We start from the raw sequence: 25921 nt of genomic DNA, 5'->3' as shown, positions 1-25921 counted from the left end.
GTTTTATTGAAACTTGGTGAAAGGATGGAACATGGGAGATAATTACATTACATTCATGGCAGGTTATTTTGCATTTTCACTAATATCCCAGGGAATCATTTCTGGATCCAGACAAAAAATCTACAAAAGACATTTTGGTGCAAGCACAAATAAATATTTCTAAAAAAAAACAAATCAAAATACAAAAGCAACAACATGAAGCATAAAATGATCGTGTGAAACAGATCAGTTCTGATGGATGTTTTATAAAAAGGGACAAGCAGAGAGAAAACGGGCAACATAGAATTATGACAGCGCTGTCAGTGTGTTGGTGTGCACTGTGACTGGCTGTGTGGGAGAGACTGGCTGTGTGTGTGTGTTTGTGTGCGTGTGTGTGCGTGTTGAGACGTTTGAGCCTGACTTGGCCAGGCCTGTGAGAATGAGCTCATGGTTGAGGCCTGCATATGGTATTTCCATGAGAAAAAAAAGGTTGGGAAGTTAAGTGGACTCGTATCCATTGTCTGAAACTAACCAGAGACCCGCGGGGCTGAGAGAAGCAGAGATCTCAACTGTCTGTTAGAGCTTCCGAAGGGTCAAGAGTCAAACAACAAGAGAGTATTTTACACGTGAATGCAGAACTGCAACACCAAGGAGATTGTTTTCGTCTCTTGCCATTTCATAGATTTTCATGTGTTCTTAAGTTTTGCGCTTTTCTTGAGGTTCCTCTTTTTACTTGCATCAATCTTTCTGAGCAGAACAACACACTGAAATCCTCCACAGGATCAGATAAATACACCGCTTCTAAGAACCATCTGAGTAAAGGATTAAGTTAGTTAACCGTGTATTTTTGGATTTAAAAATCAGCTGCAGCTGTAAAGGGATCTGAGCAGTTTAGCACTCGCACAGCAGATTGGAAAGTTTAAGAGGAGAGTACAGAACATCTTCTTGTTAGCAGCTTGTTCGACTGTCTGTGGTGGTCGAGACAAATCTGTATTTATAGTACTCTATGTTGATATGAACACATGCATGGGTGTAAGCATGTCAGAGGTGAAGGAGCTGCTGCTGTGACCCAGTGTTGTGTCACGTATGGATGTTAACACTCGTGTGTGAGATGAGGTTTTAATGTTCTTCAATAAAGACCCTCGATGTTAAAGATCAGAGCACCTCCGCACACGATCAACACGGATCATGACGGACAATCTTAACCGTTTCCATCTTCTCAGCGGTTGGTTTGTTAGTGAAAGGACATCAGTGTATGATTCAAGGTCAAAGTGCCTCCCCTCTCCTCTGCCTGCAGAGCGGAGCATTTTGCTTTGGCTAATGTGTAGAAGAGACTCCTCAAAGCCACTCAACCTATCTTCATTAAGTTCTGCGCTGACATTTATGAGGCTGTGGAACGCTGGGAAGTGGCTGAGTCTAGGTCAGCACGTCCTCTCCCTATATGCCAATGCAATGCTCAGGTGATTATATGAAGGGCCATCCACAAGGCCAATCTCTTTTGGGGGCGCTGGCCCGTGTCTGATGAGGGTTTTCTATATTCTATACATTTAAATGGCTGCGCCGCCCTCGGCTCAGATGTCCCAGTCTGCTCTTTGATTTACTCGGCTACTTGACAAGATGGATACCCATGTAAAACATGCTGTTTTTATGCAAATCAACCCGACAACATTGACTCTACGAGCAGCACAAAAAGAAGCACGATGGCCTTGTATTTTGACAAACAGCGTAGCCACATATTCTGTTTCCTCAGCTTAACATGAAAGAAATATGAAATGAAGTGAAGGGCATTTTGTCCAAAGAAAATAAACGACTGGGTCTTGTGTTTGGTGAGTGACTTTGGCAGAGTGCCAAGGCAGGTTCACTCGCGTGGGTATATTTCCCGTCTTCTGCCGAATTACGCACACACTATACAATTCAGACGGGGCTCTGTGTTTTGTTACTGGTGTAAGAGGCTGTGGGATTTTCCGTAATCACATGTGAAAGAAGGGAAGCCCTGTACAAGGAAGAGAAGGCAACACAGGGCGTGTTTCTCTTTATAAGCCGAGAAGCAACACAGATGTCCGTGCATGCCATGCACAGGGGGTGCACGCACTAGCACACGAATGCATCTGCACACACACAGTTCTCCTGGAGAGTGAGAGGGGGTGAGTTCTGACATGCGGCGGAGGCAGGACAGGAAGTAATCATGGTTTTGAAAAACACAGCAGTGGTCTCCACAGCATTCCCTAATCTGTGCTGAGATATTCCAAACTCTCCCCCAGAACAGAAACATACACATAAACACACAGCCATGTGCATTCATGCTGATGAGCACACGTAAATATACAAAGGTATACACATATCAATGAATGCATGTATACAGACAATGTGTATGTACAAACATATCAAGGTATGATCCACACAAATCTCTGCAGTCTGAGTGTGTTTCTGTGTGAGGTAGTTTGCGGTAGGTCGGTGTTAACGGCTGCCAAACAACGTGGCAGGAACACAAAATCAACCAACCAGTACCCCAATCTACTTGCTTTTCCGACCCAAAGACACACACATAAACACACACAGGTCTGTGACCCGTCCCCCTGACATTGAACAGCCCTGAGGCCTGTCCTAATGTGGCCTAGCTTGGCCCAGACCACAGCTCAGGCCTGAAATGGGTTGTCACTCAGTAATGGCGGACTCTGGGGACACTTTCAAACCCCAAACCCGCCGTCCCAAAGCCCTCTCCAGCCCTAAGCCACCCCCAGTGCCCGGCCATGACGAGGCCCAGGTCTGGAACTGCGTTTCCACCTTCTGCACAGACAGGGCAGGATTCCTTCCGCACAAACACAGTTGAAGGAGAGCCTTGGCGTAGCTCACGGGGATAACACTGCTTTGGTTTGTTTAACTAATTAAGGTTCTCAGACTGACAGTGTTTTCGATGGGGAAAACCAGCAAATTGGACTCACAGCATCACAGGAGCACTGGGAGGAGAAAAACAAGAAACTCTTTTTTCATCTCTAGGGAGTCAAACAAACATTGCAGATGTATTCATACCCCCCCACCCACCCACACACACACTCTAACATATTCAACTATTCAATTAAACTGTCCTGTGTTTGGAAAATGAATGTGAACAAACAAGACCATAGATCCAGTATTTTCCTCCTGTCACTGAATAAACTACTGGGAGCTTGCAAGGTGAAAACACGCTTGTAACTTGTGCTGTGAAGTAAGTTTTTCACAAGATGTAAATCAGACCACGCAAAATAAAGAGCAGTTTTAACACCAATGCAGGGCAACACATTTCTTTGCCCTGATCTGGTTTAACTATGTCAACAAAATAATTTAGTGAAGATTTATTGAAAATTGTAAACATAAAATTAAATATTTCAGAAGCTTGCATATCCAAGATCGACAGATCATTGACAGCGAAGCCAGGAGGTGCTATTCTGATAACGCTCAAAGTACATGCACCTGCCTGCGATGGTGCCCTATATATGTGGATTTATCAATCCTATGGTCACTGGAAGAGCTTGGCAGAAACAATGGAGTGCCAGTGATCCAATTTAGTAGTGTGTGTGTGTGTGTGTGTGTGTAAACTAGTTGGGTGGGTAATGGGCTCGGGCTGCATGTGGAAATGACCGGTGCACCCTGGTAATGAATCTGCATGTGTGTGTGTGTGTGTGTGTGTGTGTGTGTGTGTGTACGTGGCTAAAGGCCAGAGCACATCTGGATGGGAATTAGGGTGAATGAGGTGATAAATCAAGGAACTACCGCTGGTGCCCGTGATGCTCCAGTCACTGAGCATGAAGGGCAGCAGAACAGAGGAGGCAAAATGCATTTCAGCCTCTTGATACGACTCATCTCCATTTCTCCCTCCATGCTACGAGAACCTTCACTCACAGGAGGCTTCTGGTTTATTTCAACTTGTGTCTAGTTTTCGTTGTTTTGTCCTTTTTTCCTGTTAACAACATATAATCACCATTTTCATTGCTAAGATAGAAGGAAAACAGAAATATTGCCACAACAAAGTCGGATAGAGCAGGAGACACTTAAAGACGCAGACTATTAAACAGACTTTGCAAGTGCTATTTTTTATTATTTATTAAATAATTTCAATATTTTTTTTATTATTTATATGATAAAGACGTATTTTTAGCAAAAATAAGCAGTCAACTCCAAACAGCCAGGGTTTGTGATGTCACAAACCTAAGAAACCAATCCTGACACCTTGTGGGTGGAGCTCAGCGACCTGTGAGGGTGAAAGACTGGGAGCATGGGCGGAGCCATATCAGCATATTCATAGATCCCAGTCAGGAAATGAGGAAGGAAGGTGCAGACGAGAGTAACATTTAAGCAATTTAAGGTCAGGAGGGGAATTTTTCCATGGGAAATATTTTTTGGGCCAAGACTGTTTCCAGATACCAGCGATTATTTTGGTAAATTAACTGTTTTTATAATGAATACAAATTATGGCCAAAACGCTGACAGCAAAAACCAATTTTGAATAAACAGAAATTTTCTTAGTACAAATCTTGAGCGCATACACTGACATATGTACCATTTGTTGCCACCACAACTTCAGCGGCGCCCGTTGCTCTGCCGCTGGCTCGCTGCCTTTTACAACATATTGGTGAAGTTGTCAGAGCAGAGTTTGGCTGTGGGCAAGTTAGCTGGGTTTCTCTTTTCAGCACTGTGTTCTGTGTGTTTGCTCTCGGGCGAGCCGGCGTGGCTCGTGTGTACGGCAGTTCAAAGTGAGTGCGATGAATAATGAATGAAAGCCAAGGAGGAGGCTTTAAGGCGTCAAAGAGGAACACTCGGTGGAGTGCTTTTAGAGGCATCACACAGGGGAAAGACTTTGCTCAGCAAAACCCGCCAGGAGATTGTTAGCTTAGCTCTCTCATGCCATTCAACAACAACTTTAACACAGCTAATTGCATCAAAAAATCACTGAAACACAGATGCAGAGAACGGACAGATGCTTTTATAATACAGTCGGAAGAGGCTTCCATTTGAGAGCGCTCGCACTCAAGTGTACTTACCGTGATACGGTATTTTCCCCTTACTCAGCATGATACGCCAAGGGAGTTAAATTGGCTGTGCGGTGCATAAATGCGTATTTAAATATTTGTGAGTAAATACATGTATTGTGCAACGCTGCGGCCTCACCTCTCTGAGCACGGGGTCACTGAAGGAGTTGAGGTTGACTGTGCCCTCATAGGTCAGATAGTAGAAAACATTCAGGGCTCTGGTGGCTTCAGGGCCCTGCTGCTTGTAGCCGAAGATCAGATCGATCCACTGGTGGAGCTGGCAGGACACGAACTCACTCTCCAGAGCCTGTTAATGGATGAGAGGACGGAGGATTAAGAGTAATAATGTCAACAGATGCACAACATTTACACACCATACTCTTACCACCAAATGCTACTCCCCACACATATTCCTAAAACCATTACTGAAGAGCAGTTATCGCTAATTCCTCTCAAAGATGAATCCCTCGGAGAAAGCAGAAGTTCCTGCTAATTGTTCCTGCGACAGAACCTGCCAATGATTTCTGTAACGAGCAGAAGCAAAGTAAATCCCGATCCGATCATGTGGGAGCATTGAAACATTAGAGAACTCTTGCAGTTCATCAGGGAGCCATTTCAGCCTCTGCCTTTGTTCCTTTGGCTGCTGGTTGCGGGCGGATAAAAGCACCGTGTTGCTCTTCTGCAGACGTCTCTGCATCACCATAACGCTGAGGTACAGGTCGTTTTCTTTCCTCATTAGCCGGAAAAAGGAGGGAAAAAACATTTATGGTTTCCTCATAAAAACAGGCAATTGTGTTAATTTGTGTAAAGCTGTCGGCGCACAAAAGCCCTCTAAACACGACCAAATTAGAATGAGGCAGCCCTTGATTGTCATTGCTGCCTTGTGTCACATTAATTTGTGACAAAACATTAGCCTGTGCTACACTTAAATGGCGATTTATATAATTTAAATTTTTACTGCAGAGACCCGGCGCATCCCTCATTTAAATGTGACTTTGTGACAGCTCATTCTGCATCCGAGTGCTCGCCCATTCTCTTAATTACAACTTTCAATCAGGCAGGAGAGCTCGGGCATAAAGAGGAGACTGTGTACAGTTGAGGTACGTTGATGTTTTCACTGCAACTCGAGTACTGAGGGAGCTTTTGATGCGGTCACAAATTCCATCATCTGAGCTGATGAAGAGTGTAACAGTGAAAATACTGTGTGACTGGGAATCAGTGGGTTAAAATTAAATCCAGGTTCAATGTGTGGAAACGTACAAAATCATGATTAAATATGGCTGAGTGAAATCCATCAGTAGATTGTGTTACCAACGATTTGTACTAAAAACTGTTCATTGTCAGGAGATTGGTTAAATGCGTTTTTCCCGACTTTTGTGATTAGTTCCTTTCATTACACTTAGAACTTTTTAAAATATTTTAGATTCACTGAGAATATGTGGACACGGCTGTTATATATTTGAGTACTGCATCTGCATTTCTACTCTTTTTGATCATGTTTTTATATATACCCTTTGACTTCTTTTGAAGTATTTAATACTCAGGAAGTTAGATTACTAATCTGTAGCTAATCTCAGCTCATTGCAACACAGAAATGTGTGTTAACCAATGTTACACATTTATCCTGTGCTAAGAGATCTGAGAGTTGTTATTCAAATTTAACTTGTGTTTTGGAAACAGTAATGATGTCTCATTATTCCACCTCACCACTTTGTTGTTCCACCTTCATGCAAACAACGGCGGCAGACACAGAACCGAACTGCTGCCTGTGTAACAGGGAGGGTCGGACTGGCGAGACAGAGACGGTACGTGTCACTCGTCAATATGCTGGTTTGCAAAAACAGCATCACTAGTTGTCGTCTTGATGTGAATATACATCTGGTTAGATTCTATAATAGTTGGGATCCCCAGGTCTGCAGTAAACAGGAGAGTCCATCTCACCTGGCATCAGGGTTCACAGTGTGTTAATGTATGAAGGCGATCTTTTCTTATTGATGTTACTTTATAAACCTGGGAGACCCTTTTTATTCAAACTCACTTTAATCGTGGGCAGAGTGGGGTCCAATTCTGTGTGTGTGTGAGAGATCAGTTCATTATGTGATAGCACTGACCTTTGACAGACCCTGCTCCCCTGTTTCTAAAACTAAAGCTGGGCCTGATGGGCATTTAATGTGCACAGCAATCTACTGTCAATCAGCATGGGGAAACAAAGACAGCCATGTTATTGCAGCTCCCTCTCCAGAGGCCCGCCTTTATGGAAATCACGTGCATGCTGGCGGGGGATTAAGTGAGTGAGTGAGTGAGTGAGTGTGTGTGTGTGTGTGTGTGTGTGTGTGTGTGTGGCACCAGAAGTTTTATTGTATTAGATGTTAATTATCCATAAAAAATCCATGTAGACCATGGAGTGCACCACATGATGTCTCCATCGCCCCCTGGTCCAGTTCTGACTACATAAAATATATCAGTGATCCATACTGTCGCACAAGTTTCACCAATATGCTGATGCATCACCCTGTAGCTGAAAATACTCACTACTTTAATGTTAATGTTTGCCAATAGATGCACACTTTGCTCCTGTTTGAGAACTGTTTGCTAAAAACTTAAATGGCCAACTACTTCAAAATCTATCCTTCATTCTGCCTTTATTGAGAAGAAGTGCAAGCGTGAAATGGGGAGAGAGAACTGGGGGAAGACACGTGATGAAAGAATGAGTAGAAACCAAACTTGTGGCCACTGCCTTGGTATGCTCTAATTTGTACCTCCATTAAATGAAACTGCACATTTGAGAACTTTTACAAAAAAATGTATGTTTTAGTGGGAACAATCAGGTGATGATGTGCATCACAGAATGGAAATAGAAGTTGGAAAGTACTGAGAGACCCAGCTTCACATTGATGGTTTTATCTTTAAAACACATTGTATATACCATTTAAATCACTGAGGATAGAATGGGACACAACGTGAACAAACACAGATGAAAACATATGCTGTAATCTTAGTAGAGTGTAGAAGTTGATAAAAATCAACAGTGAAATCAAATTTTACTCCAAGTGAGAAACTGTAAATTTAGGTGACTTACTGGGAAAGGATTATTTGTTAAGTACAGTGAGGAGACATGATCTAATAACCCGTTAGCAATGTGCCAGGTGAGCAGGTGTGGAAATGTCTCCTCCTCATGTGGTGCCACGCTGTGGAAACGCTCGAGCAGAAGGTCGAGGCAGATAGCAGATTCCTGAGGTGGGATCTGGTGCCACTTCAGGAGAACCAGGCAGGATTATTGATGGGCCAATTAGCAGCCGGTGTGTGTGTCATCCCCGACCACAGGGGACTCTCTGATAATTAATGAATAATTTAGCATGCCTTTATGTAAATGCTGATAGGGGGTAGAAGTCACTGGAATCCCACATTTCTATTGTTACAGATTTGATAAAGTACACCTTGGAAGCATGGAGGGGGGGGGCTCCCCTTTGTTGTGCACTGTGACTTGTTTCCAATGGAAACAATCATTTGGAATATTGTCCTATGAAGATAAATACAATCGTGTCCCTATCATTTAAATCTCTGTATTTATGCTAAATATTCGAGTTTTTCAGGCTGTGGTGAGGATTTTAATGAAAATGTATCACAATGAACATGACTTTTGAATGTGAAAGTTTCAGATTACACTAATTCTTCCTTTCTGAAACATCTGTGGCTGGAATGGGATGTAAAAAAAAAAAAACACTCAAAGAGATTGACAGCTTGACTGTGTGTCTGTCAATATGTTTCTCTTTAGAGAAAGATATACTCCGGGCCGAGGGTTTAAAAACATGCTCTCCATATTTAAGACATCAGACCAGAGACACCAAGTGATTGCAATTAACCAGCTGGTGGACATTAAAGAAGGCTTACTCTGAGTCCCGAGGAGAAAACAATGTCAGATCTGGACTCTCTGTCTCATCTTCAGCCTGATCTTTCTTTCTCTGCTTGTGTTTTTTTTTTAAATATCACTTTTTATTTTCACCGAACATTTGGTGATCTTGAGTCCGTCTGTGCTACAGGTCTGCAGGGCGTGCACACGGGGGCCTATCAGTGAAATATCTGTGGTTTTGCGGTCAGCTTTATGGTCTGGATTGAGCTGGGTTTCACTTCGGCCTTAACGAGGTGACGCTGAACGCTTTCCTCCAACCCTCACTGGCCCTAAAAAACCCTTTTAAGGACTTATGGAGAGCTGTCTGTAAGGAAGTTAAAATGTCACTTAACAAATCAATCCACTCATTTGCATGCCAACGGCCATGCAAGTGTCTGTGCGCGTGCCTGCGAGTGTGTCCCTGACGGTGTGGGTGCGTAATCGAATGCACATGTTGTGTGCAGAGTGTTGTCAGCGGCAGGCTGTTTTCCTTTGTATCGATTACGGATGAATAAAGCAAACACTTGTCAGGTCTGTATAAACTAAAACGACTGTTTAAGAACAAGCTGATCAAAACATCCTGAAAACCACATTCAGCTTGTGAGGCAGCGTCACATGTTGACATTGAACTAGATGCTGGAGCAGTAGTTAAATCAAGTTCTGTTGAGTCATATTCTTATTGTGCATTTTATTTGATTAAACTATATTAAATCTCTTTTTTGGCAGATGCCATTCGGTCCTTCTCATCTCAATACAAGTTTATTATCCCTCTTGTTCTGATTCTCTATTCTTCCTCCAAGTTCAACAGCCCCTTTTAATTTTCCTTTCTACTTATTCTCTCACTCTGTTGCTACTCCTTTTTTCCATCCTGCTCTTTCTTCCAGTCATCTGATCTTTCAGATCAACTCCTCCGGAGTCCCTTGCCCTGAGGTTGACAAGCACTCTGATTAAAGGGCTTATTAGCTCGCTGTAAATGAGAAGCCGATTGTCATTTTGAAGCAGGCAGAGGAAGCCTGTAGCCAACCAGGAGAGAGGGGGGCCCCAAACATGGAAGAGGGAAAAAAAAAGCAATGGGTGATGTAAGGAATGAGAGCCGTAGAGCAGCCTCGGAGCTAACAAACCATTTCCTTTATTCTCATATTCACACACAGAGTGAAAACCCCAGATGGGCTGTGTGTTACTTCAGCCCCCCCCCCTCCTTCCTGCTCTACTAATTAGATGGGTCACAACCGTGAGAGTTCTGGCCATGGGTCAACGGAGGCGCTCGCTGGCAAGTGGAACCTGAAACTCAAACCTCAACTCTCTCTCCCGCTCTCTCTTCCCATCTTTCTTATTATCCCTCGCCCACTTGAAAAGCAAGAATATCATGTTATGGGGCGAAAAGAAGCAGAATGAGCAGTGATTGGGAAAGTATCTCCCCAAAACAAACATGTCATGCTGGATTTGGCCTTAGTCAGACAAATGGTATGGTGCAGCCTGCGAGAACACACTAAGTGGTCCAATTTATGGCACAGACAATGGAGTAAACAATACTGATTGAGACATAACTGGGTGAGGCAAATGGGGCTGACTTAAAGTCATATGGCAATAATACTGTAGTTCTTGAGTCTCCCTTTTACTTTTTAGGAAGAAAATAATTAGATGCAGAATATTAAAGAACAATATGCAACAGCGGAAAATAAACCTGGTTATAAGGAGTTAAAATACTGCAAGAAAACTAGAATTCTATCTACAACTGTTAACAAGCACCTGCAGAGAATCTAACCATCCGTCCGCCTGCTCTCTGAAACAGTCTAACAAGCCAGCAAATACATCACATGTGCCATAAGACACATTCACAAAGGGATGAAGTGAGCAAAAGCTATGTCAACAGGTCAGAGCTGATTAAACACAGGACGACTGAGGCTTCGGAGCGCGCTGAATGAGAGAGTGTTTGTGTAGCTGTTGAGAGGAGCATTGTTGTCTCAGATGATTATAGAGTTGGCTGGAGGGCTGAACGTCTGAAGGTGTGGAGGCTTTTCAACAGAGTGGAGATGATTAGGATGAATGACTGAAGTGATCAGCTCCAGTGTAGTCAGCTCTCAAGGAGAAGTTATTGTGTGTGTGTGTGTGTGTGTGTGGAAGAAAAGGCAAAGGTAACCATCCTCTCCTCAAAAAGCAAATGCACCAAAGACATAAGCAAAACAATATAGTTTACCAATATGTAATCGATCTCAATAATATCTAATATGGTGATCAGTTAATGTATATAAGTGTTGATTGAATCAGAATTGATCTAATTTCAGAATTACATCATAACAACATAACTTATAAATAAAAAGTTCTACAAATGTCTTGCTCAAATGAGTAATTATTGATATATAGAATTATAAATACTAGCAGCTCTAGATTTAGGCCTAGTGATACAGTGGCAGAGGTTTAGCTGGTCGTGTTAAAATGTCTTACTTTAGTGTGTTTGCATGTAAACATGGTAAAGAGCATGAGACCATAAGTGGGATTGTTATTAGTTTACAGAAATGTATACCAGACGGTCGCACAAGCTAGGGAATCAACAAAGTGATTAGGATTCATCTAATAGATATTTCTGTCTGGACTGCGGTGGTAGACCGAGCGACATTACACTCCCACAGAGTGAAGGAGTGTGAAATCAGCATTTGTTGCAAAAAAAAAAATAAAAAGCATCTCAGCAGACTTTGGCAGATGCAAAACGAGAGCACGGAGGAGTGCAGGAAAAGGGAGAAGGACAACATTAGTGAGTGAGTGTGTCAGCAGCAGTACATCATCCCATTTCTCAGGCTCTCATTGCTCTCCTCCATTACGTCACCGAAGAGGAGGATGAAGAAGAGGAGGGAAAGAAGGACAAGGGAGAGGGGGAGGCAAAGAAGAAGGGGGGACAGCTCGTAAAACACTGAGCACACAGTAAACATGTCTGCCCTTATGCATGACAATACTCCTACAGTGAGCGCTGCCTGATATTAGCCAGATAACCACCCCCTCTTACTCCACGTGCTAGTTCCCATCCAACAACAAGGCTTTCAGTGGAGACACCAGGGGAATAGATTAGCACTAGGCTAACATGTTCTGTTACATGAAGCCACGCTGGGCCAGACGACATAAAGGTTTTCACTCAATCAGTCATTCACAAGTGCGTAAGTGTATCTTAGTGGTTAGTGACTGGTCCTTGCAGTGGTTTACCTCAGCTCACACATGAATTCCTGTGGGGTTCCTGTGAGAATAAGATGTGGAGGCTGGTGGGAACGGTATTATGTGCGTCCCACGGGCGTCTGATCAGAGAGTGCGGTGTGGATGAGAGGTGAATGTAAACAGTGATGATCTTTGACTTTGTGTAGCTGGTGGTCTGAGCTGGGGAGCTATCATGTCTGGCTATGCGTCTTATGGGAAAAAATGTGGGGCACGCTTTCATCTTCTGTACCCTGCTCTCTGACACATTTCACAAACAGAGCCCCTGGACAATTCTGCACGATGACACACTCTGTTTTTGAACATTGGCCCCACAGTACATGACAAAAGTAGCATTCTAAACACATCCCTACACTCACGTGATCATACTCACAGTACGACAACGGACGTGTCTGCCATGATGACATAGTTTGTAAGTGTGAAGAGCTGTCAGCATATGAAAGTGACAAACGTCAGAGAAAGACTTTCAAAAGGAGCTGATAGTGTGAGTATATGAGTTTGGGGGGGGTAAAGGTGATTCGGCTCATATTATTATGACAGTTGTCTGTTAGCGCTGAGCAGCCACGCAGATGTTTGCCTCTGCAGGATTAACGTCACTTTGGTGATTATGACAACAGCTGTAAGAGCAAATGTGAGGCTCCCTGAAAATACATCACCATCATAGTGCAGAAAAACTTCAATTCAGAAAACACTTCAGTTCTAATTAAAGCTGCAGCTGATCATTCGTAACCACTAGAGGGTATAAGAGTAAAATCAGCTACACCACAAAAACCACAAAAGTATCGCCAACAGTTGAACCCTGCTGCCTTTCAACAGAACAGATCAATGTTGCATTTGCCTTGTTTGGCTGCCTGTTAAAGTTAAGTCCAAAATCACTATGCTTGCTAGTTTGGTCTGCCAACTCTTTATCTGAGTCTAACCGGCTTTTAACCTCCCTCACCAGTCATGTGCTGTGCACACAGTGACACCATGTCCTCTAAAATTAGCTGCTAACAATCCCACAAATTTAAATTGTGGGATAGAGGGAATGGATTCACCTCCACGTTGATTTTCAGGAGGATAATAATTGAAAATACTTCACATTATTTCTGTCAAGTCGTTAAATAATAAAAATAAATATATCAAAAAACTTCTACATATTTTTAATGAAAAAAAAAACAATGCCAAACACTTGACAAATGGCAGAGTTTTGGCTTAAGCTTACATGATATCTCTTTATCCATTTCTGCAGTAACATCATTTTTACCCTCACCACCAGTCTATTCTGTGATAATACACTGGGTAGCTAAATGTTTTTAAGGGTTAGCTGATGAATCATACAGATAATTTTGCTGACTAACGTCCATTTAGTAGAGATGTCTTGCTTACTTACACCGAAGCTTCACCACATATGGCAGTGACCTGCGTTCAACCTCCTCAGTATCAGCTTCTGACCCATCACTCAGTTCGGTCGGCCCAGTCTACGAGAGGAGTCTCCCACTCCTTCTGTGAGGGCAGTTGAGCTGATGTCTCTGTCACTGCTTTGAGTGAGTAGATGTTTTATACAGAGGAAAAGGCTGAAAGTAATGTGCTGCCCTGTCTGTCCCATGTGTGTGGTTTGCAGGTCTGTCAGCAGGACTACAAGAGCACAGATGACTGAAAGAAACCAAACGTGAACTTGGAGCAGCAAACGAGGCCTGAAGAGCTCGAACAGATGGTGACTGCAGCCCACCTCGCTGGGAACAAAGTTTAAAATGGAGTCTAACGAGGAGTTAAAGCTTTTGCAAAGTTAGAGAGAAGACGAGTCATAATTGGACTATGCTCTGTGACATGTCACAGGAATATGAATGGGATATTCTATTTGTAACTCATGTAAACATCATAATTGGAGTAATGTCTTATTTTGAATAAGGTCATAGTCATTGCTAGGAATATAAACATAACCATTTCCACAGAACAGATGTGGAAAATCTATTTTAAAGCTTGATCTAACCGGCTAACATGATGCAACAGTTTATTGATCATGATCAGGAGCATCTTATAATCATATGAAATATATATTTTTGTTGTTATATTTTGATTAAACTAAAATATTAGATTTATTTGTGTTTGTTTTTTATTATTGGCTGTCAGTGCTGCATCTGGCTGTGGGTTAGGCTGCACCAGTTTATTATCTGCACTGAAGCCTCGACATCATGGAGGCACAGGTAAGCACTGATGTCGATGATGATACAAATACAGAGACGCACACGATCACCTGTTCCTGTGCAAAGGGTTAGTGGAGCGGAGAAGTGAGATGTGGTCATATATAGTGGAATGTCAGAGAGGCTGACAGTGCCCAGAGACGTGTAGTTATCTGGTGGAGGAGGGATCAAGTTCTTAACCTCTCCTGTGACCTCCTGGTAAAAACAACATGCTGCCCCTGATCTCTGTGGCATGCCGCCTCAAGACCCCAGTGTGTCAGTGTGTGTGTGTGTGTGTGTGTGTGTGTGTGTGTGTGTGTGTGTGTGTGTGAGATGGACCAAGGAAAAGGGAGTGTGCCTTTACAAGCAAGAATTTAAGTGTACTGTAGGCACTTCAGTGGAGTAAAGGTGCATGCTTGGCTTAAGGTGCTGAGGTGCTGGCTCTCCAACTAGTCTGTAAAATACAAACCATTCCTCAGCAGCTCTTAAACTTTAGTCTTTCAGCCTCCAGTGCTGCACATTTAGCCAGAGGTTAAACAACAATCGGTGTAGGCACATATTTGACATACTTAATCGGTTGCCAAGCAACACACTTTCTGCTAAACATTAGTGATGAACAATGACACTTCCAGCAGCAGAGCAACATAAACCAGACTATGGTTTGATGTAATGTTTATTTCCACCAACTACCCACCATGCAACTCTCTCCCAACAAAAAAACAAGCTGCCGTTTTGCACAGCAGCACAATCCTTTACCGTGAGAGGCTTTTAATGGCCTTTCCAGATTGAGGCCTAATTAGCTGTTAATCATCTAGGGCTCATAACCAGAGTGCAGACAGCAGGCTTGTGTGTGTTTGTAGCATGTGTGCATCTGCGCGTGTTTGCGTGTTCTCTCCTGCTGTCTATCCGTGTGTTGCGAGGCCATTAGCAGCAGACAAGCTAAAGAGAGCCAAGCAGCCCATTAACTCCTTCACTCTTCCTCTCTCCTCGCCGCCATGCTCATCTCTCTCCCAACAGTACCACAGTTGCCAGCTGACACCCTCTAATGCCAGCGATCTGTCATGACCAGAGACCTGTCCACCCACACATCCCTCCCTCTACCTTGTCCTCGGCCCATTCTCTCCTTTATTCTTCCTGTCCACCCTCCTTTACCCCGTCTCTCCCATCCTGTCTGTGTATGATCTTCAGTACTGTAAGACACACTAGACGAGTGCAACTACAGTCTACTTTACTCTAATCAGCAATTCGACTGAGCTTAACAGGTAAAGGACAAATTCTAATTATATATAATATATAAATCGGTGGTCAATGGTTAAGAGTTAGTTTTGCTTAATAAATAAACATTATATAAACATTAATTCTTCATGTGTGATCACCATTTGCTATTGACCCCAACAACTTCCGAGCATCATTATCATTACGATCTAATATTACCTGAGGGGATCGAGATTGTGGATATGCAAAGCTGAAACGTTAAGTGTGCGTCCATGTGGGTATGAAGCAGATATTCATGTTGTTATTGTTTGAAACCTCAGAAAAGCTTCCGTTCAGCTGAGCTTGTTATGTTGCTGTGCAGCTATACCTGCCCGCTGAGCTCAGCTACACGCTGGATCAATATCTCAATTTGCACACAGTGGAGACAGAAACCGCAGGCTGGAATTTTATCAGCTTGAATACAGCAACTAGCAGAGAGCTGTGCATGTGTATAGACCTTTTGGAACGACCCAAATTGCCTGTGCAGTATTGATCTACATATTTAAACAAGCTGGTTTCCCCAGTGTAAGACTTTTGACAGATTTTTAGACCATACAAAAATATCACCCTAACTAACTATTCTAAAGGTGAGTAAACCAACTAAAGATCATCATTGTTATCAGTTAAAATCTGATGATCCGCACATTTGAAATACATGTTTACATTTAATTAATGAGATGCCAATTGTTTCAGCACTAGACCACTCTTACTAGACTGTGCTTCCAAATTCAACATCATAAACAAAGGGCTTTGGTGCACTGACTGTAGGGCACTGCACCACCACCACCACCACCACAGACAGCTTTCCCCAGTACATCCACCTTGGCCCAGACCATGCTGACAGCCGAAGAGAGGGAAGTGTGTGATTAATGATAGGGGCCTGGTCATATCAGCAGGCTGGTTAACAGAGCCCACCACAAGACTACACAGGTCACAGAGCACAGCCAACCTCATCAGCACCCATTACTACTGTGGGCACACATCACACAACATAATGCCCGCTTTCACCAGAAAAAAAAAAATCAAAACAGGGACGAATCATTTAAAGAAATATATTTTGTATTGCATTTAAATCTGTGGATTGATTTTAATTTGTTTTTTAAAAACTTTTCTTGCTTAGTTTTGCCACGTTTATCTAAACAGATCCCTTATGAAGATATTTTTATTCACAAGACGAGTCTCAGTCAAACAAAAGATGACTACAAATGCCCATAGCAAGCCACAAGAGAAACAGCAAATCTTTTTTTTTTTTAACTTCTAGCACAAAGCAAAGTAATCTGATCCAAATGGTTACCTCACTTTCCAAGGCGTGTGTGCACCACGTGCATGTGTGTGTGTTTGTAAGAGGAGAGAACATCTACAATGAAAACATGACGGCAACTCTGACAACATCCGACATGCATATACACAGAATATTCCTGCTATGGCTTGAGCGGGCAGGAAGTGGAAGTCAGAAAGAGGATCCTGCATCTCTTCTCTTCACACAAACACATTTGCCAGAGCGCTCACACACACGCACTCAGCAGATGCATGTTGCAGACAGAGCAGGAGCAGAGACGGAGAGATGTTGAGGTGGAGAGGGAGAAAAGGGTAGAAGGTGACGTTGGATCACTCGGGCAAAGCAGCAACCTGAGAGGCTGAGGCATGTCGGGAGAAGTGGGAGGCTCAGGTAACAGGAAGAACTGTGAGACGGTCAGGAAATAACACTGTCTCACTGAATTAGTATTTCCAGCTAAGATAAGGAGAAGCAGAAACCTCTGACAGGACTTCAATCGGCCTGTGTTCTGCGATATAAAAGTCAGACACAGAAACGCACATGTGTGTATAAAAATATGTAACTTGTGTAAAATTTGTAGATACTACATTTTTTTGTAATGTATGTGCATCATAATTGAGTGTGCTGTGGTATTGCTTGATCTAAGATTCAATGTTTTGCTCAAGGACATCTCAGCAAGGATGTTTAGTGGCTTAAACCTTGGTGATCCACTTGCCCATTGCACAACACATATTATATATAGTACATATATTACTGTGTATTTTGTCTTACCAGGCGATTGATTCGAACAAACTCCTCTGGACTCTTGGCCCAGGGCGGCAGCTCCACGTCAGAGACCACGCTGCCGTCTTCCATCACCCCCAGGTTGTATTGGTTAGAATTGACAAACATCTCGGGGAGGTAGTAGAACTCTGGGATCAGCTCCTGCATGTAAACAACATTGAGACATAATTCAACATAAAGTGATACTACTCAACACGTCCTAAACAGCGAGGCCATTTGCAACAGTTCAGAGTTCTGACATTAGGATGTACATCTATGTTAACATCTTCTGTAAAAGAAAAAGGTTTGTTTCCTTTGTTATTTTCAAGTTATATTTTTACATATTTGATTGTATGTTTTTTCTTCTTCTTCACAATCAATTATTATAAAGTCTATGGTTAAATTGAAAAATATCAAGCTTAAATTTCTTGAAAATAAATTGAGTTCAACAATGACGTCTCAGGAATCACTCCTAATTTTTTTAATTGATATAGAGGCCAATACATTGGTATCGTGATTTTTTTCCTCCTTAATATCAGTATTAGCATTAGCCCCCAAAAATCCATATAGGTCGGGCACTAAAAATAATGAGCCCAAACACACCGTGAAAGAAAAAGGGGAAGAACTATCCCTGAATAAAGCAGATTACTTTGTGTGTGTGTGTCTGTTAAAGGAGTCAGGGTGGAGTTATTAAACTATACAGTTATCTCTGACTGAGAGTTGATACCAGCCCTTTCGTCTTCTGAACCAAGTGTGTAACTACAAGTGTTGACTCGAGAAGGACAGAGACATTCAAACATGGTGACAGTGTGACAGCAGAGATAGGCAGACCGCTGTCGACATTAGGGTGACGTGCCGTCGTCTCTCAGGCCATCAGCACTGCTGACAGCATGTAACCCCCTACGCTCAAGCATGAGGAGCAGGTTTTACGCAGTCGTATAAAACACACAAACTTTACAGATTAGCTGCACAAGACATTCTCCTTTCTTCAATGGGGTGACAACATCCAATCAAATGAGCAAGCAAACACACTAGTTTAAAACAACACAGCACTTCCTCAGTTTTTAAATCTCTTCACTCCACAAAACCTGACCTGAAACTAAAGGTCAAACTCTTAACGAGGCCTCCAGCTCACCCAGGATCGCTTGCTTCTGCCTGCTGTAAATTTGACCAGAAGGTGGAAGGATGCATGCACACACACACGCACACGCAAACACACACACACACACAAATGCACACACACACACACACACAACCAACAAAATCTTGAGGGCTTTGCTCCCCAACACTCAAGCCTGCCTTGCATAGACCATTATGTGCAGTGGCCCCTTTGCACTGGCCTGGTCAGAGGCCAGCCCCTCTGATCCCCAATCCTGTCCTGTCATGGGTCACTGGAAGGGGCTCTGGCCCCTAGGCTCCTCTGCTACACTTCCACTGTTGCTACCTCTAAACCCTCCTCTCTCCTCTTCCCCCCTCTGATGCCTTTGGGCTGAGGCCGGGGGTCAGGGGATTGGGGAATGGAGGTCACGCTAGCGTCACCCAGGCTAGAGACACATTGAATCTGGGTGTTGTAAGCTATTATCGCCTCTTCTTTAGCAGCAGGGAATGAAAACACTGGGGCTTTTCGCCCTCTGGCAGGGACAGAGTTGCTATCAATGACTCTGGTGCTAAAGCTAAATGGAGTACTTAGCATACTAAATTGATACATCTAGTCTCTAATTCCTCTTTTGCAACAAAATGAATGTGTGCGTTCGAGTGGATGAAGTCGACGAACCTTCATTCAAAATATGTTAAAAATTCAAACTGAACATGGAAACAAAGTGATGTGGTCCAGATTTCCCCTTTGTTTTGATCTGGAGTTGAGCTCTCACAGTTTGATCCACATTGACAGGTCTAGACTGAGAGAGCAAACGAGGGCTCTTGTTGGGCTTTCGTAATCAAGCATTGGCCAGCTACGCAGTAACACGATCCACATGTTTTATCGGCGGGATGTGAGGGGGGTGGTAAACGCAATCAAGCGTCAAAACCCCCCAACACCACCACCACTGTTCCCCCAATCCAGTGACCCAGTGCCAGGAGACCAAGCAAGACCCGGCTTTGACAGAGAATGTCTGACTGTAGTCGTAAATGTTTTAAGAGAGCAGTTAAAGTGTGCACTGGGGGTTCGAAGGCCCTCAGTATGAGAATGACCTGTACTGTTGCAGGGCAGATCCAACAACTCCAACAGCTAAGAGTTTGGGGGCCCGATGGGCAGGGATTCAAGTCCAGGTTATAGTTGGCTGAATCGGAGACAGACGGCTGGGACAGATGAGGATTAGTTTAATGCTTTGATCAGAAGACCAGGAAGCTTTCATTGCAAAGGGACAATGATTGGTAGTGACTGAACATTACTCTTTTGAAAGCATTTCTTCTTTGTCTCTAAAGATGCTGGATGAGGATTTAACTTTTCAGCCACCTTAAAAGGAAAGACGCCAAATGTTTTGTAAAGGATTTTCACCTCATGTGTGTGGATTACCTTAACGTCAGATGTGTCTCTCTGGCAGTTCCTCCAGGCCCGCAACACAGAGGAGAAGGTGCGATCAGCATGGTCAAACTTTCCTCCTTGGAAGTTGAGGAAGAACGTGGTGAAGGGTTCCTGATGAAAAGCAAAAACAAAAATTCTGAATCCGAATTCGGAACAGTGCTGCTGTAACAGGCGACACCTGATTGATAAAACAGAATCCCTTGCTGTGCAATAAAAGCATACAATAAAAAAAAACTCTGTTCGTCCCTGTTCGATAAAACACTCAGCAAATTGAACCTTTTGGTTACCTTCTTACGAACTGGAATCCAAAAATGAATAAGTGAAGTAACAATAATCCCAGTGAGCTACTAAAGCCAATACACTCGTGCTACTGATGCATTTCTAATCATGTCTAATCTTGTTAGAACAGATCAATAGCTGTCGCTGTGACGTAATAGCCCACAAGTGACACGGACACAATATCCTGGGCCACAGCTACAGACTTCTAGCTAATTAAGTTCAGCCTGAAATGATGTAAAGGCTCATTTGCAGTTAAAAAAAATGTGCAGGATGTTAAATGCGATGTATCTCATTGTGCATTTAAAACAACCCAACAGAATTAGGTGCGCTGTAACAAACGCAGATAGTTTACAGTAACTGCAGTTTTCAGTTACTCTCTGACGTGAAGTTTGATCTTTTAGGGAGAGTTGTAAGCGAGGGGGTTTCTGGTAAAGTGGCTTTAGAATAAGCCCTCTAATGATGTGCGGGGATCAATGAGGTAACTCTGCTGGGAGTCACTGAGACAGTGAGCTACTGGGACAATAACAGCAGAAAACTGCACATTGGAGAAACTTAGTAACCTCCCTCTCCCCTGAGTGCAGTATGGGAAGATTGATGGCATCCATTCAACAAAGGTACCGAAAGAGAGCTCTCCGCTGCGCAACGTACACTGAATATGCTCCTCAGATCAAATCACATCTAATACTGGTTATTCTTAGAAGAAAAAAAAAAAAAAAAGAGGAACTTTTTTTCATGGCATATATTTAATTGCATTGTTTTGGTTGCCAAGGTAACGACAGAGTGTTATAAATTATATGCACAATAAATTAGGAAAAATATATGCATGGGATGCACGATTTTGCATACATACGCTCATAATTTAATACAAATACATTTGTTTCAAGGAATAATATGAATCTCCAAAGAAATAAAAAATGTATATTTGAAAAAGTGAAGGTGAGAAGTGAGGCCTTTGAAAATCCAGTGAATGAGCTGTATTATTTTAGTTGAAGAGACGTGTGCAAAAGGAATTTGAGATGTATTACTGCTCATTTTAAAGTATATTTATTTATAAGCATTGTACTTACGATACGTAGCAGCCACATCATGGTGAAGCTGGAGGTGGAGTAGTGGGTGCCGTAGTGGAACTTTGGAACCTGATCATCCTCCCAGGATTCATATCTGTCTGAGAAGAATGCCGCCCTCTTGGGATTCAGTGCACCGATGGGCTGTGGAAAACACATTTTCAAACATGTAATAATAATAATAAGCGAGAAACATGAGATAAGAGATTTCTCTATAATAGCTGCAGAGACAAAGACTGTTGTGATAGCAGAGGAGGCAGCAATGACTTTCATTGTGAATATATTCAAGGACCACTCTTAGCAGCATTAACAGCAGCAAGGCAAAATGAAGCTAGTAACCTTTGTGCAATCTCAAATGAATATTAGATGATGTTTCCCTTCAGACAGAGATCAATCCTTTCCCACAGAGTGCTTTTTAGAGGCTGTGAAACAGAGCCCCTGCAGCTGTAATCTGTCAGAGAGAACTAATGTGCTCCAATGAAAGAGTGCCCACCAGGAATATCAATAGCAGGGCCCGTGGATTCCTTTGATTTCTACTTTTATTAATCTGTAACTAATATACTGGTCACCAGCTCTATTTGTAGCCTAGAAAAAAAGGTTAAGTTGCATTAATTTTCCATCGCTCTCCGAAAACCAATAACCCTGTGCTGCCCGGCTATTATTTAAATACTCATTTATAGAAATCACTTTCAGGCTGGTTCAATTTTTATTAGTCTTCTGTTGGCCGTGCCTCATTCGCTCAAACCCCCCTTCATCTCCCTCAAACACACACTCAGAGAGCAGATCAATGGTAATGGAATGATGGCCTTTTGAGGATGAGGGTGTAGTCGGACGTGGATCAATTGGATCTCTCTCATATCATTGGGTGCCTGTCACAACAAGACTCGTCCAGGGTCAGGCTGAGATATTGATCTGTGATATGGCTACTGTTTTATGTGGGCGTTATGGAACATGCTTGTGTGCATGTATTTGTGTGTAGCTTTGTGCTAAATCGGTTGCTTTCACTGATTATTGTGTGCATATTGTATGATATATTGTAAATAGTTGTTCTGAGCGTGAGCAGATTTACAAAGCGAAATGGCTTGTGCCACAACACTGTGCAGCTCTGTGCTGACAGTGATACACTGTGGGCTTCCGCAGGGCCACTGGGGGTGGGTGAGTACACACAGTGAATTATACATCACACCCATTTGTCTGATTTATAGCCCTAATAACAGTCGGCTCATTAAAAAAAGAAAAGGGAGAGGAGGCATATAAAATAAAAAAAAGACTGAAAGTGCCACAGTGACAGAGAGAGAGAGAGAATTGTGTGCGAGTGCATGTGGGAGCTGTTGGTTTGCGTGAGCGCGGCATTGTTTACCGCTGTAAATTACACTGAGGCTAGCACGCTCAGCTTACAGTAGCTACAACGGAGCGGCTGTGACGGCGCCGTACATCAGAGCCGAGCGCCTGGCAGCGTGTTGATGGAACACCTGCTGCTGCCCCACAAGAGATTGGCCTAATATGTTGCGCCGAAGAATAGCGCTCTGATGAGCTCTCAGATAAATGAACCAATCTTGTGGTTTTAATTAGACTAGAGAGTGAGCCGCAGAAACAAAGTGTGCTGCTACTTTGAAGAGGTAAACATGAAAGAGATTCATCTCGGATTAGTCCTGTTCTGTTCTTCTTCTATAGTAGAAGTAAAGATGGTGTTACTTAGCCAATTTAAAGCTACTGGAGGAAAAAACATCACACGAATAATTCGAGTGACTAAAACTATACGCAGGTAATATAGGTTGTAGGAAAACCGTATCTTTCTAAACAAATCAATACATTTTGTGACTAATTGTGATCAGCTTTATAGTTAAAACTAAACAATACTTCTGCAACAAAGCACATACTGCATGCACACAACTAAAAGAGGAGTATTTCATCACTAAAGACTGATATGGATTTTTTGTAGTGCAATACTGATACCGAAATTAGGAAAGGAGTAAAAAAGATATATTTAATACATAGTCATTTGTAGATATTAAAAGAAATTGTCAAGATGTCCATATTAACCCCTTATTAAAGCCCTGTAATAAAGAAATACAGATAAAGTTTGATATTTTACAGTTTCACCTTAAACTATAAAAGACTATGAATAAAAGGAAAATATAAATATAACCAAATTTATAGAACTTGAAACAATTCAATACATTTTTTTTGTAAAAAGCAAACTTAAAATATGATAATATATGTTTGTGAAAGGCAAATATCAACTGATTTTAATCAGACAACCAAAAGAATTAAGTGACTTTACTACAACGTTAAATTCAGAGCCCAAAAATGTATTAGAAAGACTTTGCACTGATAATTGAGATGATGGACCATGTGTGTGTCAACAACTTTAAATATCACTTGTAGTGAATTTTTTTCAATACGTTTTAACTTGGTTCTCTCCACATGACCCTCAGTAAGAACACAAATATTAAAAAATATACATTTTCCCTCTGGGTACACACACCCAGACAAAAACACTACCTTCAGGAGCTAAATGGACTTTCCTGAGAGCTATAATAAGAACATTACCCAGTGCTACTTTGCTTTTAAAACAATAATGGGTCACCGGTGATGAAGTATAATAGCTTACCAACAATTTGAGCATCACCAGGGCTTTGACTCATAAATCAAAAGAGCCTTTTGAAAGGAGTGTTTATGTATAATGTCCTATTTAAACAGTGAAAATAGTGTGGAGGGCCTGGGGGATAAACATATGGGGCGCGTATGGTGAAATCAATACACCATTAGCTGATCTGGCTGTGAGTAGTAGGTTATAGCACAAAGGTACAAGGAAAGCTCAATAAATCCTCACTATTTCTGTCGCCATGTGAATGCAGACAGCCTAATCTATAGTTAGAAGGTTAACAATTCTTTTAATTGCTTGCTGTGCTTCATTAAAAGCTGTGCAACAAAGGAATGAAGATGCTTTTACCTCGAGTTGAACTGAGGGACACAAATTACAAATTAATTAGAATAGGAAAAGTGCATGTTTGTTTGTGGGTAAATCAGTTCACAGTTGAGGTGTACGAGTGGGTGGAATGGTAATATTAAAAAACAGCAGAGAAACACAACACTTGCAGTCGGTTCTAGTGTGTGCTTATCGTGACTACAATGTTATCTCGGGGGTCAGCGTTTGATGTCAGGTTGAGGTTAGAGTTTATGATAAGAAAGTCCCCGGGGTCAGAATGGCTCTGGCAGCAGGGAACATAAATTCTGTGTGGCCTCTGTTGTTCTGGGGATGATGACAGTGTGTGACACACACGCACGCACACACACGTTCATGGCAATTTGGCTTCTCAATGTCACTGGAGGCTTCTCAGATGACCTGTTTCTATAAGAGACAACCACCAATGTGACATAAGAGGGGGACCGGAGATATGTGGAGGGTGAGAAAGAGAGACAGAGTGAGAGACAAACAGTGGGAAAGAGAAGCAAAACAATAAATAGAAACCTAGCAAAGGTGTTGAATGATGCAGACACGTGTGAAGCTCCTGAACTTACTGTGAAGGTCAGAAAACATTAGGATTCAGAAAAAGAAACACGGAATACAAATGATGGCGAGTGGAGAAGTGGGGGGCTGGGGGTTGATTTGGTGGGCTGCACAGCATTGCTTGCCCTTTTCCAGACACTGCAGTCTGCCACGGTCCAGTGGTCATACACTGATTTCACACACGTGTCAACAACATGAATAAAACAGATATAATAAAGATTTGCCTCCTCCCTCCCTCCTCTCTCTCTCTGAGGAGAAAGAAGAACAAGGACATCAAATGATGTTGTTCTTCTTCTCTTACACAGTCTCCTCCTCTTTCTTTTGCTCTCTGATTGTCTTTCGGTTTCTCCCCCTTTACCCATCTCACCCTTCATCCCGTTAGTCCCCGGGGCTGCGAGGCTTGACCGAGCACAGCGGCTGAGCTGTCCAAACTCTGAGGCAGTGCAAAGGAGAAGAGCAGGAGGCAGACACGAGCTGAGAAACTGAGGGAGGGCCGCATGTTTGTGTGGGTCTGTGCGTGTGTTGGTGGGGCAAGCACAACTGTCACACTTCAGCCTACTGGGCAACATGAAGCCAGATAAACAGAGAAATTATGCGGCCTCATACCGTGGGGGAAGCTATAAAAACACAGGATAGAGACACAGAGGAGCAGATCGAAAGTGAAAGCAGGACCTGGGCGAACCTCAGGGACAAGGTGTTGACTGCTGGGCTGTTTGAATCTGTATGACAGCAGTGTGAAAGCATGGACCTGTGAGTGGATGGTTCACGTGTGCTTGTGTGTAACAGTCATTTTATTTGTACAGGGCCATAGAGTTGAATTGGTTTATAGTACAGATAACATGTTTCTACCTTTTCTATGGTTTAATTGATCTGAATGAATATTTAAAGGTCTGATCATACAACAATTTCAAGTTTTCTGTTACCCAATAAAAGTTAAAATCACAGTAAAGATTTGTATCTACTTAAGATTAAGTACTTTCAAGTGAAACAGTATGTGAGCAAGACACACTA

At 42.6% G+C, this 25921-nt stretch overlaps 1 protein-coding gene across 6 annotated transcripts in view; it reads right to left on the bottom strand.

Moving 5' to 3' along the window:
- The window catches only part of lrba (LPS-responsive vesicle trafficking, beach and anchor containing), a 173105-nt gene that overhangs the window by 19649 nt on the left and 127535 nt on the right, over positions 1-25921 (bottom strand). For all 6 annotated transcript variants that reach the window (XM_069529934.1, XM_069529936.1, XM_020101206.2 and 3 more), the window contains exons 44-47: positions 21400-21540; positions 20045-20164; positions 17539-17691; positions 5125-5292 (exon numbers count right to left, since the gene is read on the bottom strand). In XM_069529934.1, the coding sequence (XP_069386035.1) occupies positions 5125-5292; positions 17539-17691; positions 20045-20164; positions 21400-21540 (582 nt within the window). The remainder of the gene's footprint in view (positions 1-5124; positions 5293-17538; positions 17692-20044; positions 20165-21399; positions 21541-25921) is intronic.

This window comes from Paralichthys olivaceus, chromosome 8 (assembly GCF_024713975.1).
Source record: "Paralichthys olivaceus isolate ysfri-2021 chromosome 8, ASM2471397v2, whole genome shotgun sequence".
In the NCBI taxonomy this organism is placed as follows: domain Eukaryota; kingdom Metazoa; phylum Chordata; class Actinopteri; order Pleuronectiformes; family Paralichthyidae; genus Paralichthys; species Paralichthys olivaceus.
The sequence above is the reverse complement of the archived record's forward strand: the minus strand, read 5'-3'. Positions and strand labels throughout refer to the sequence as shown.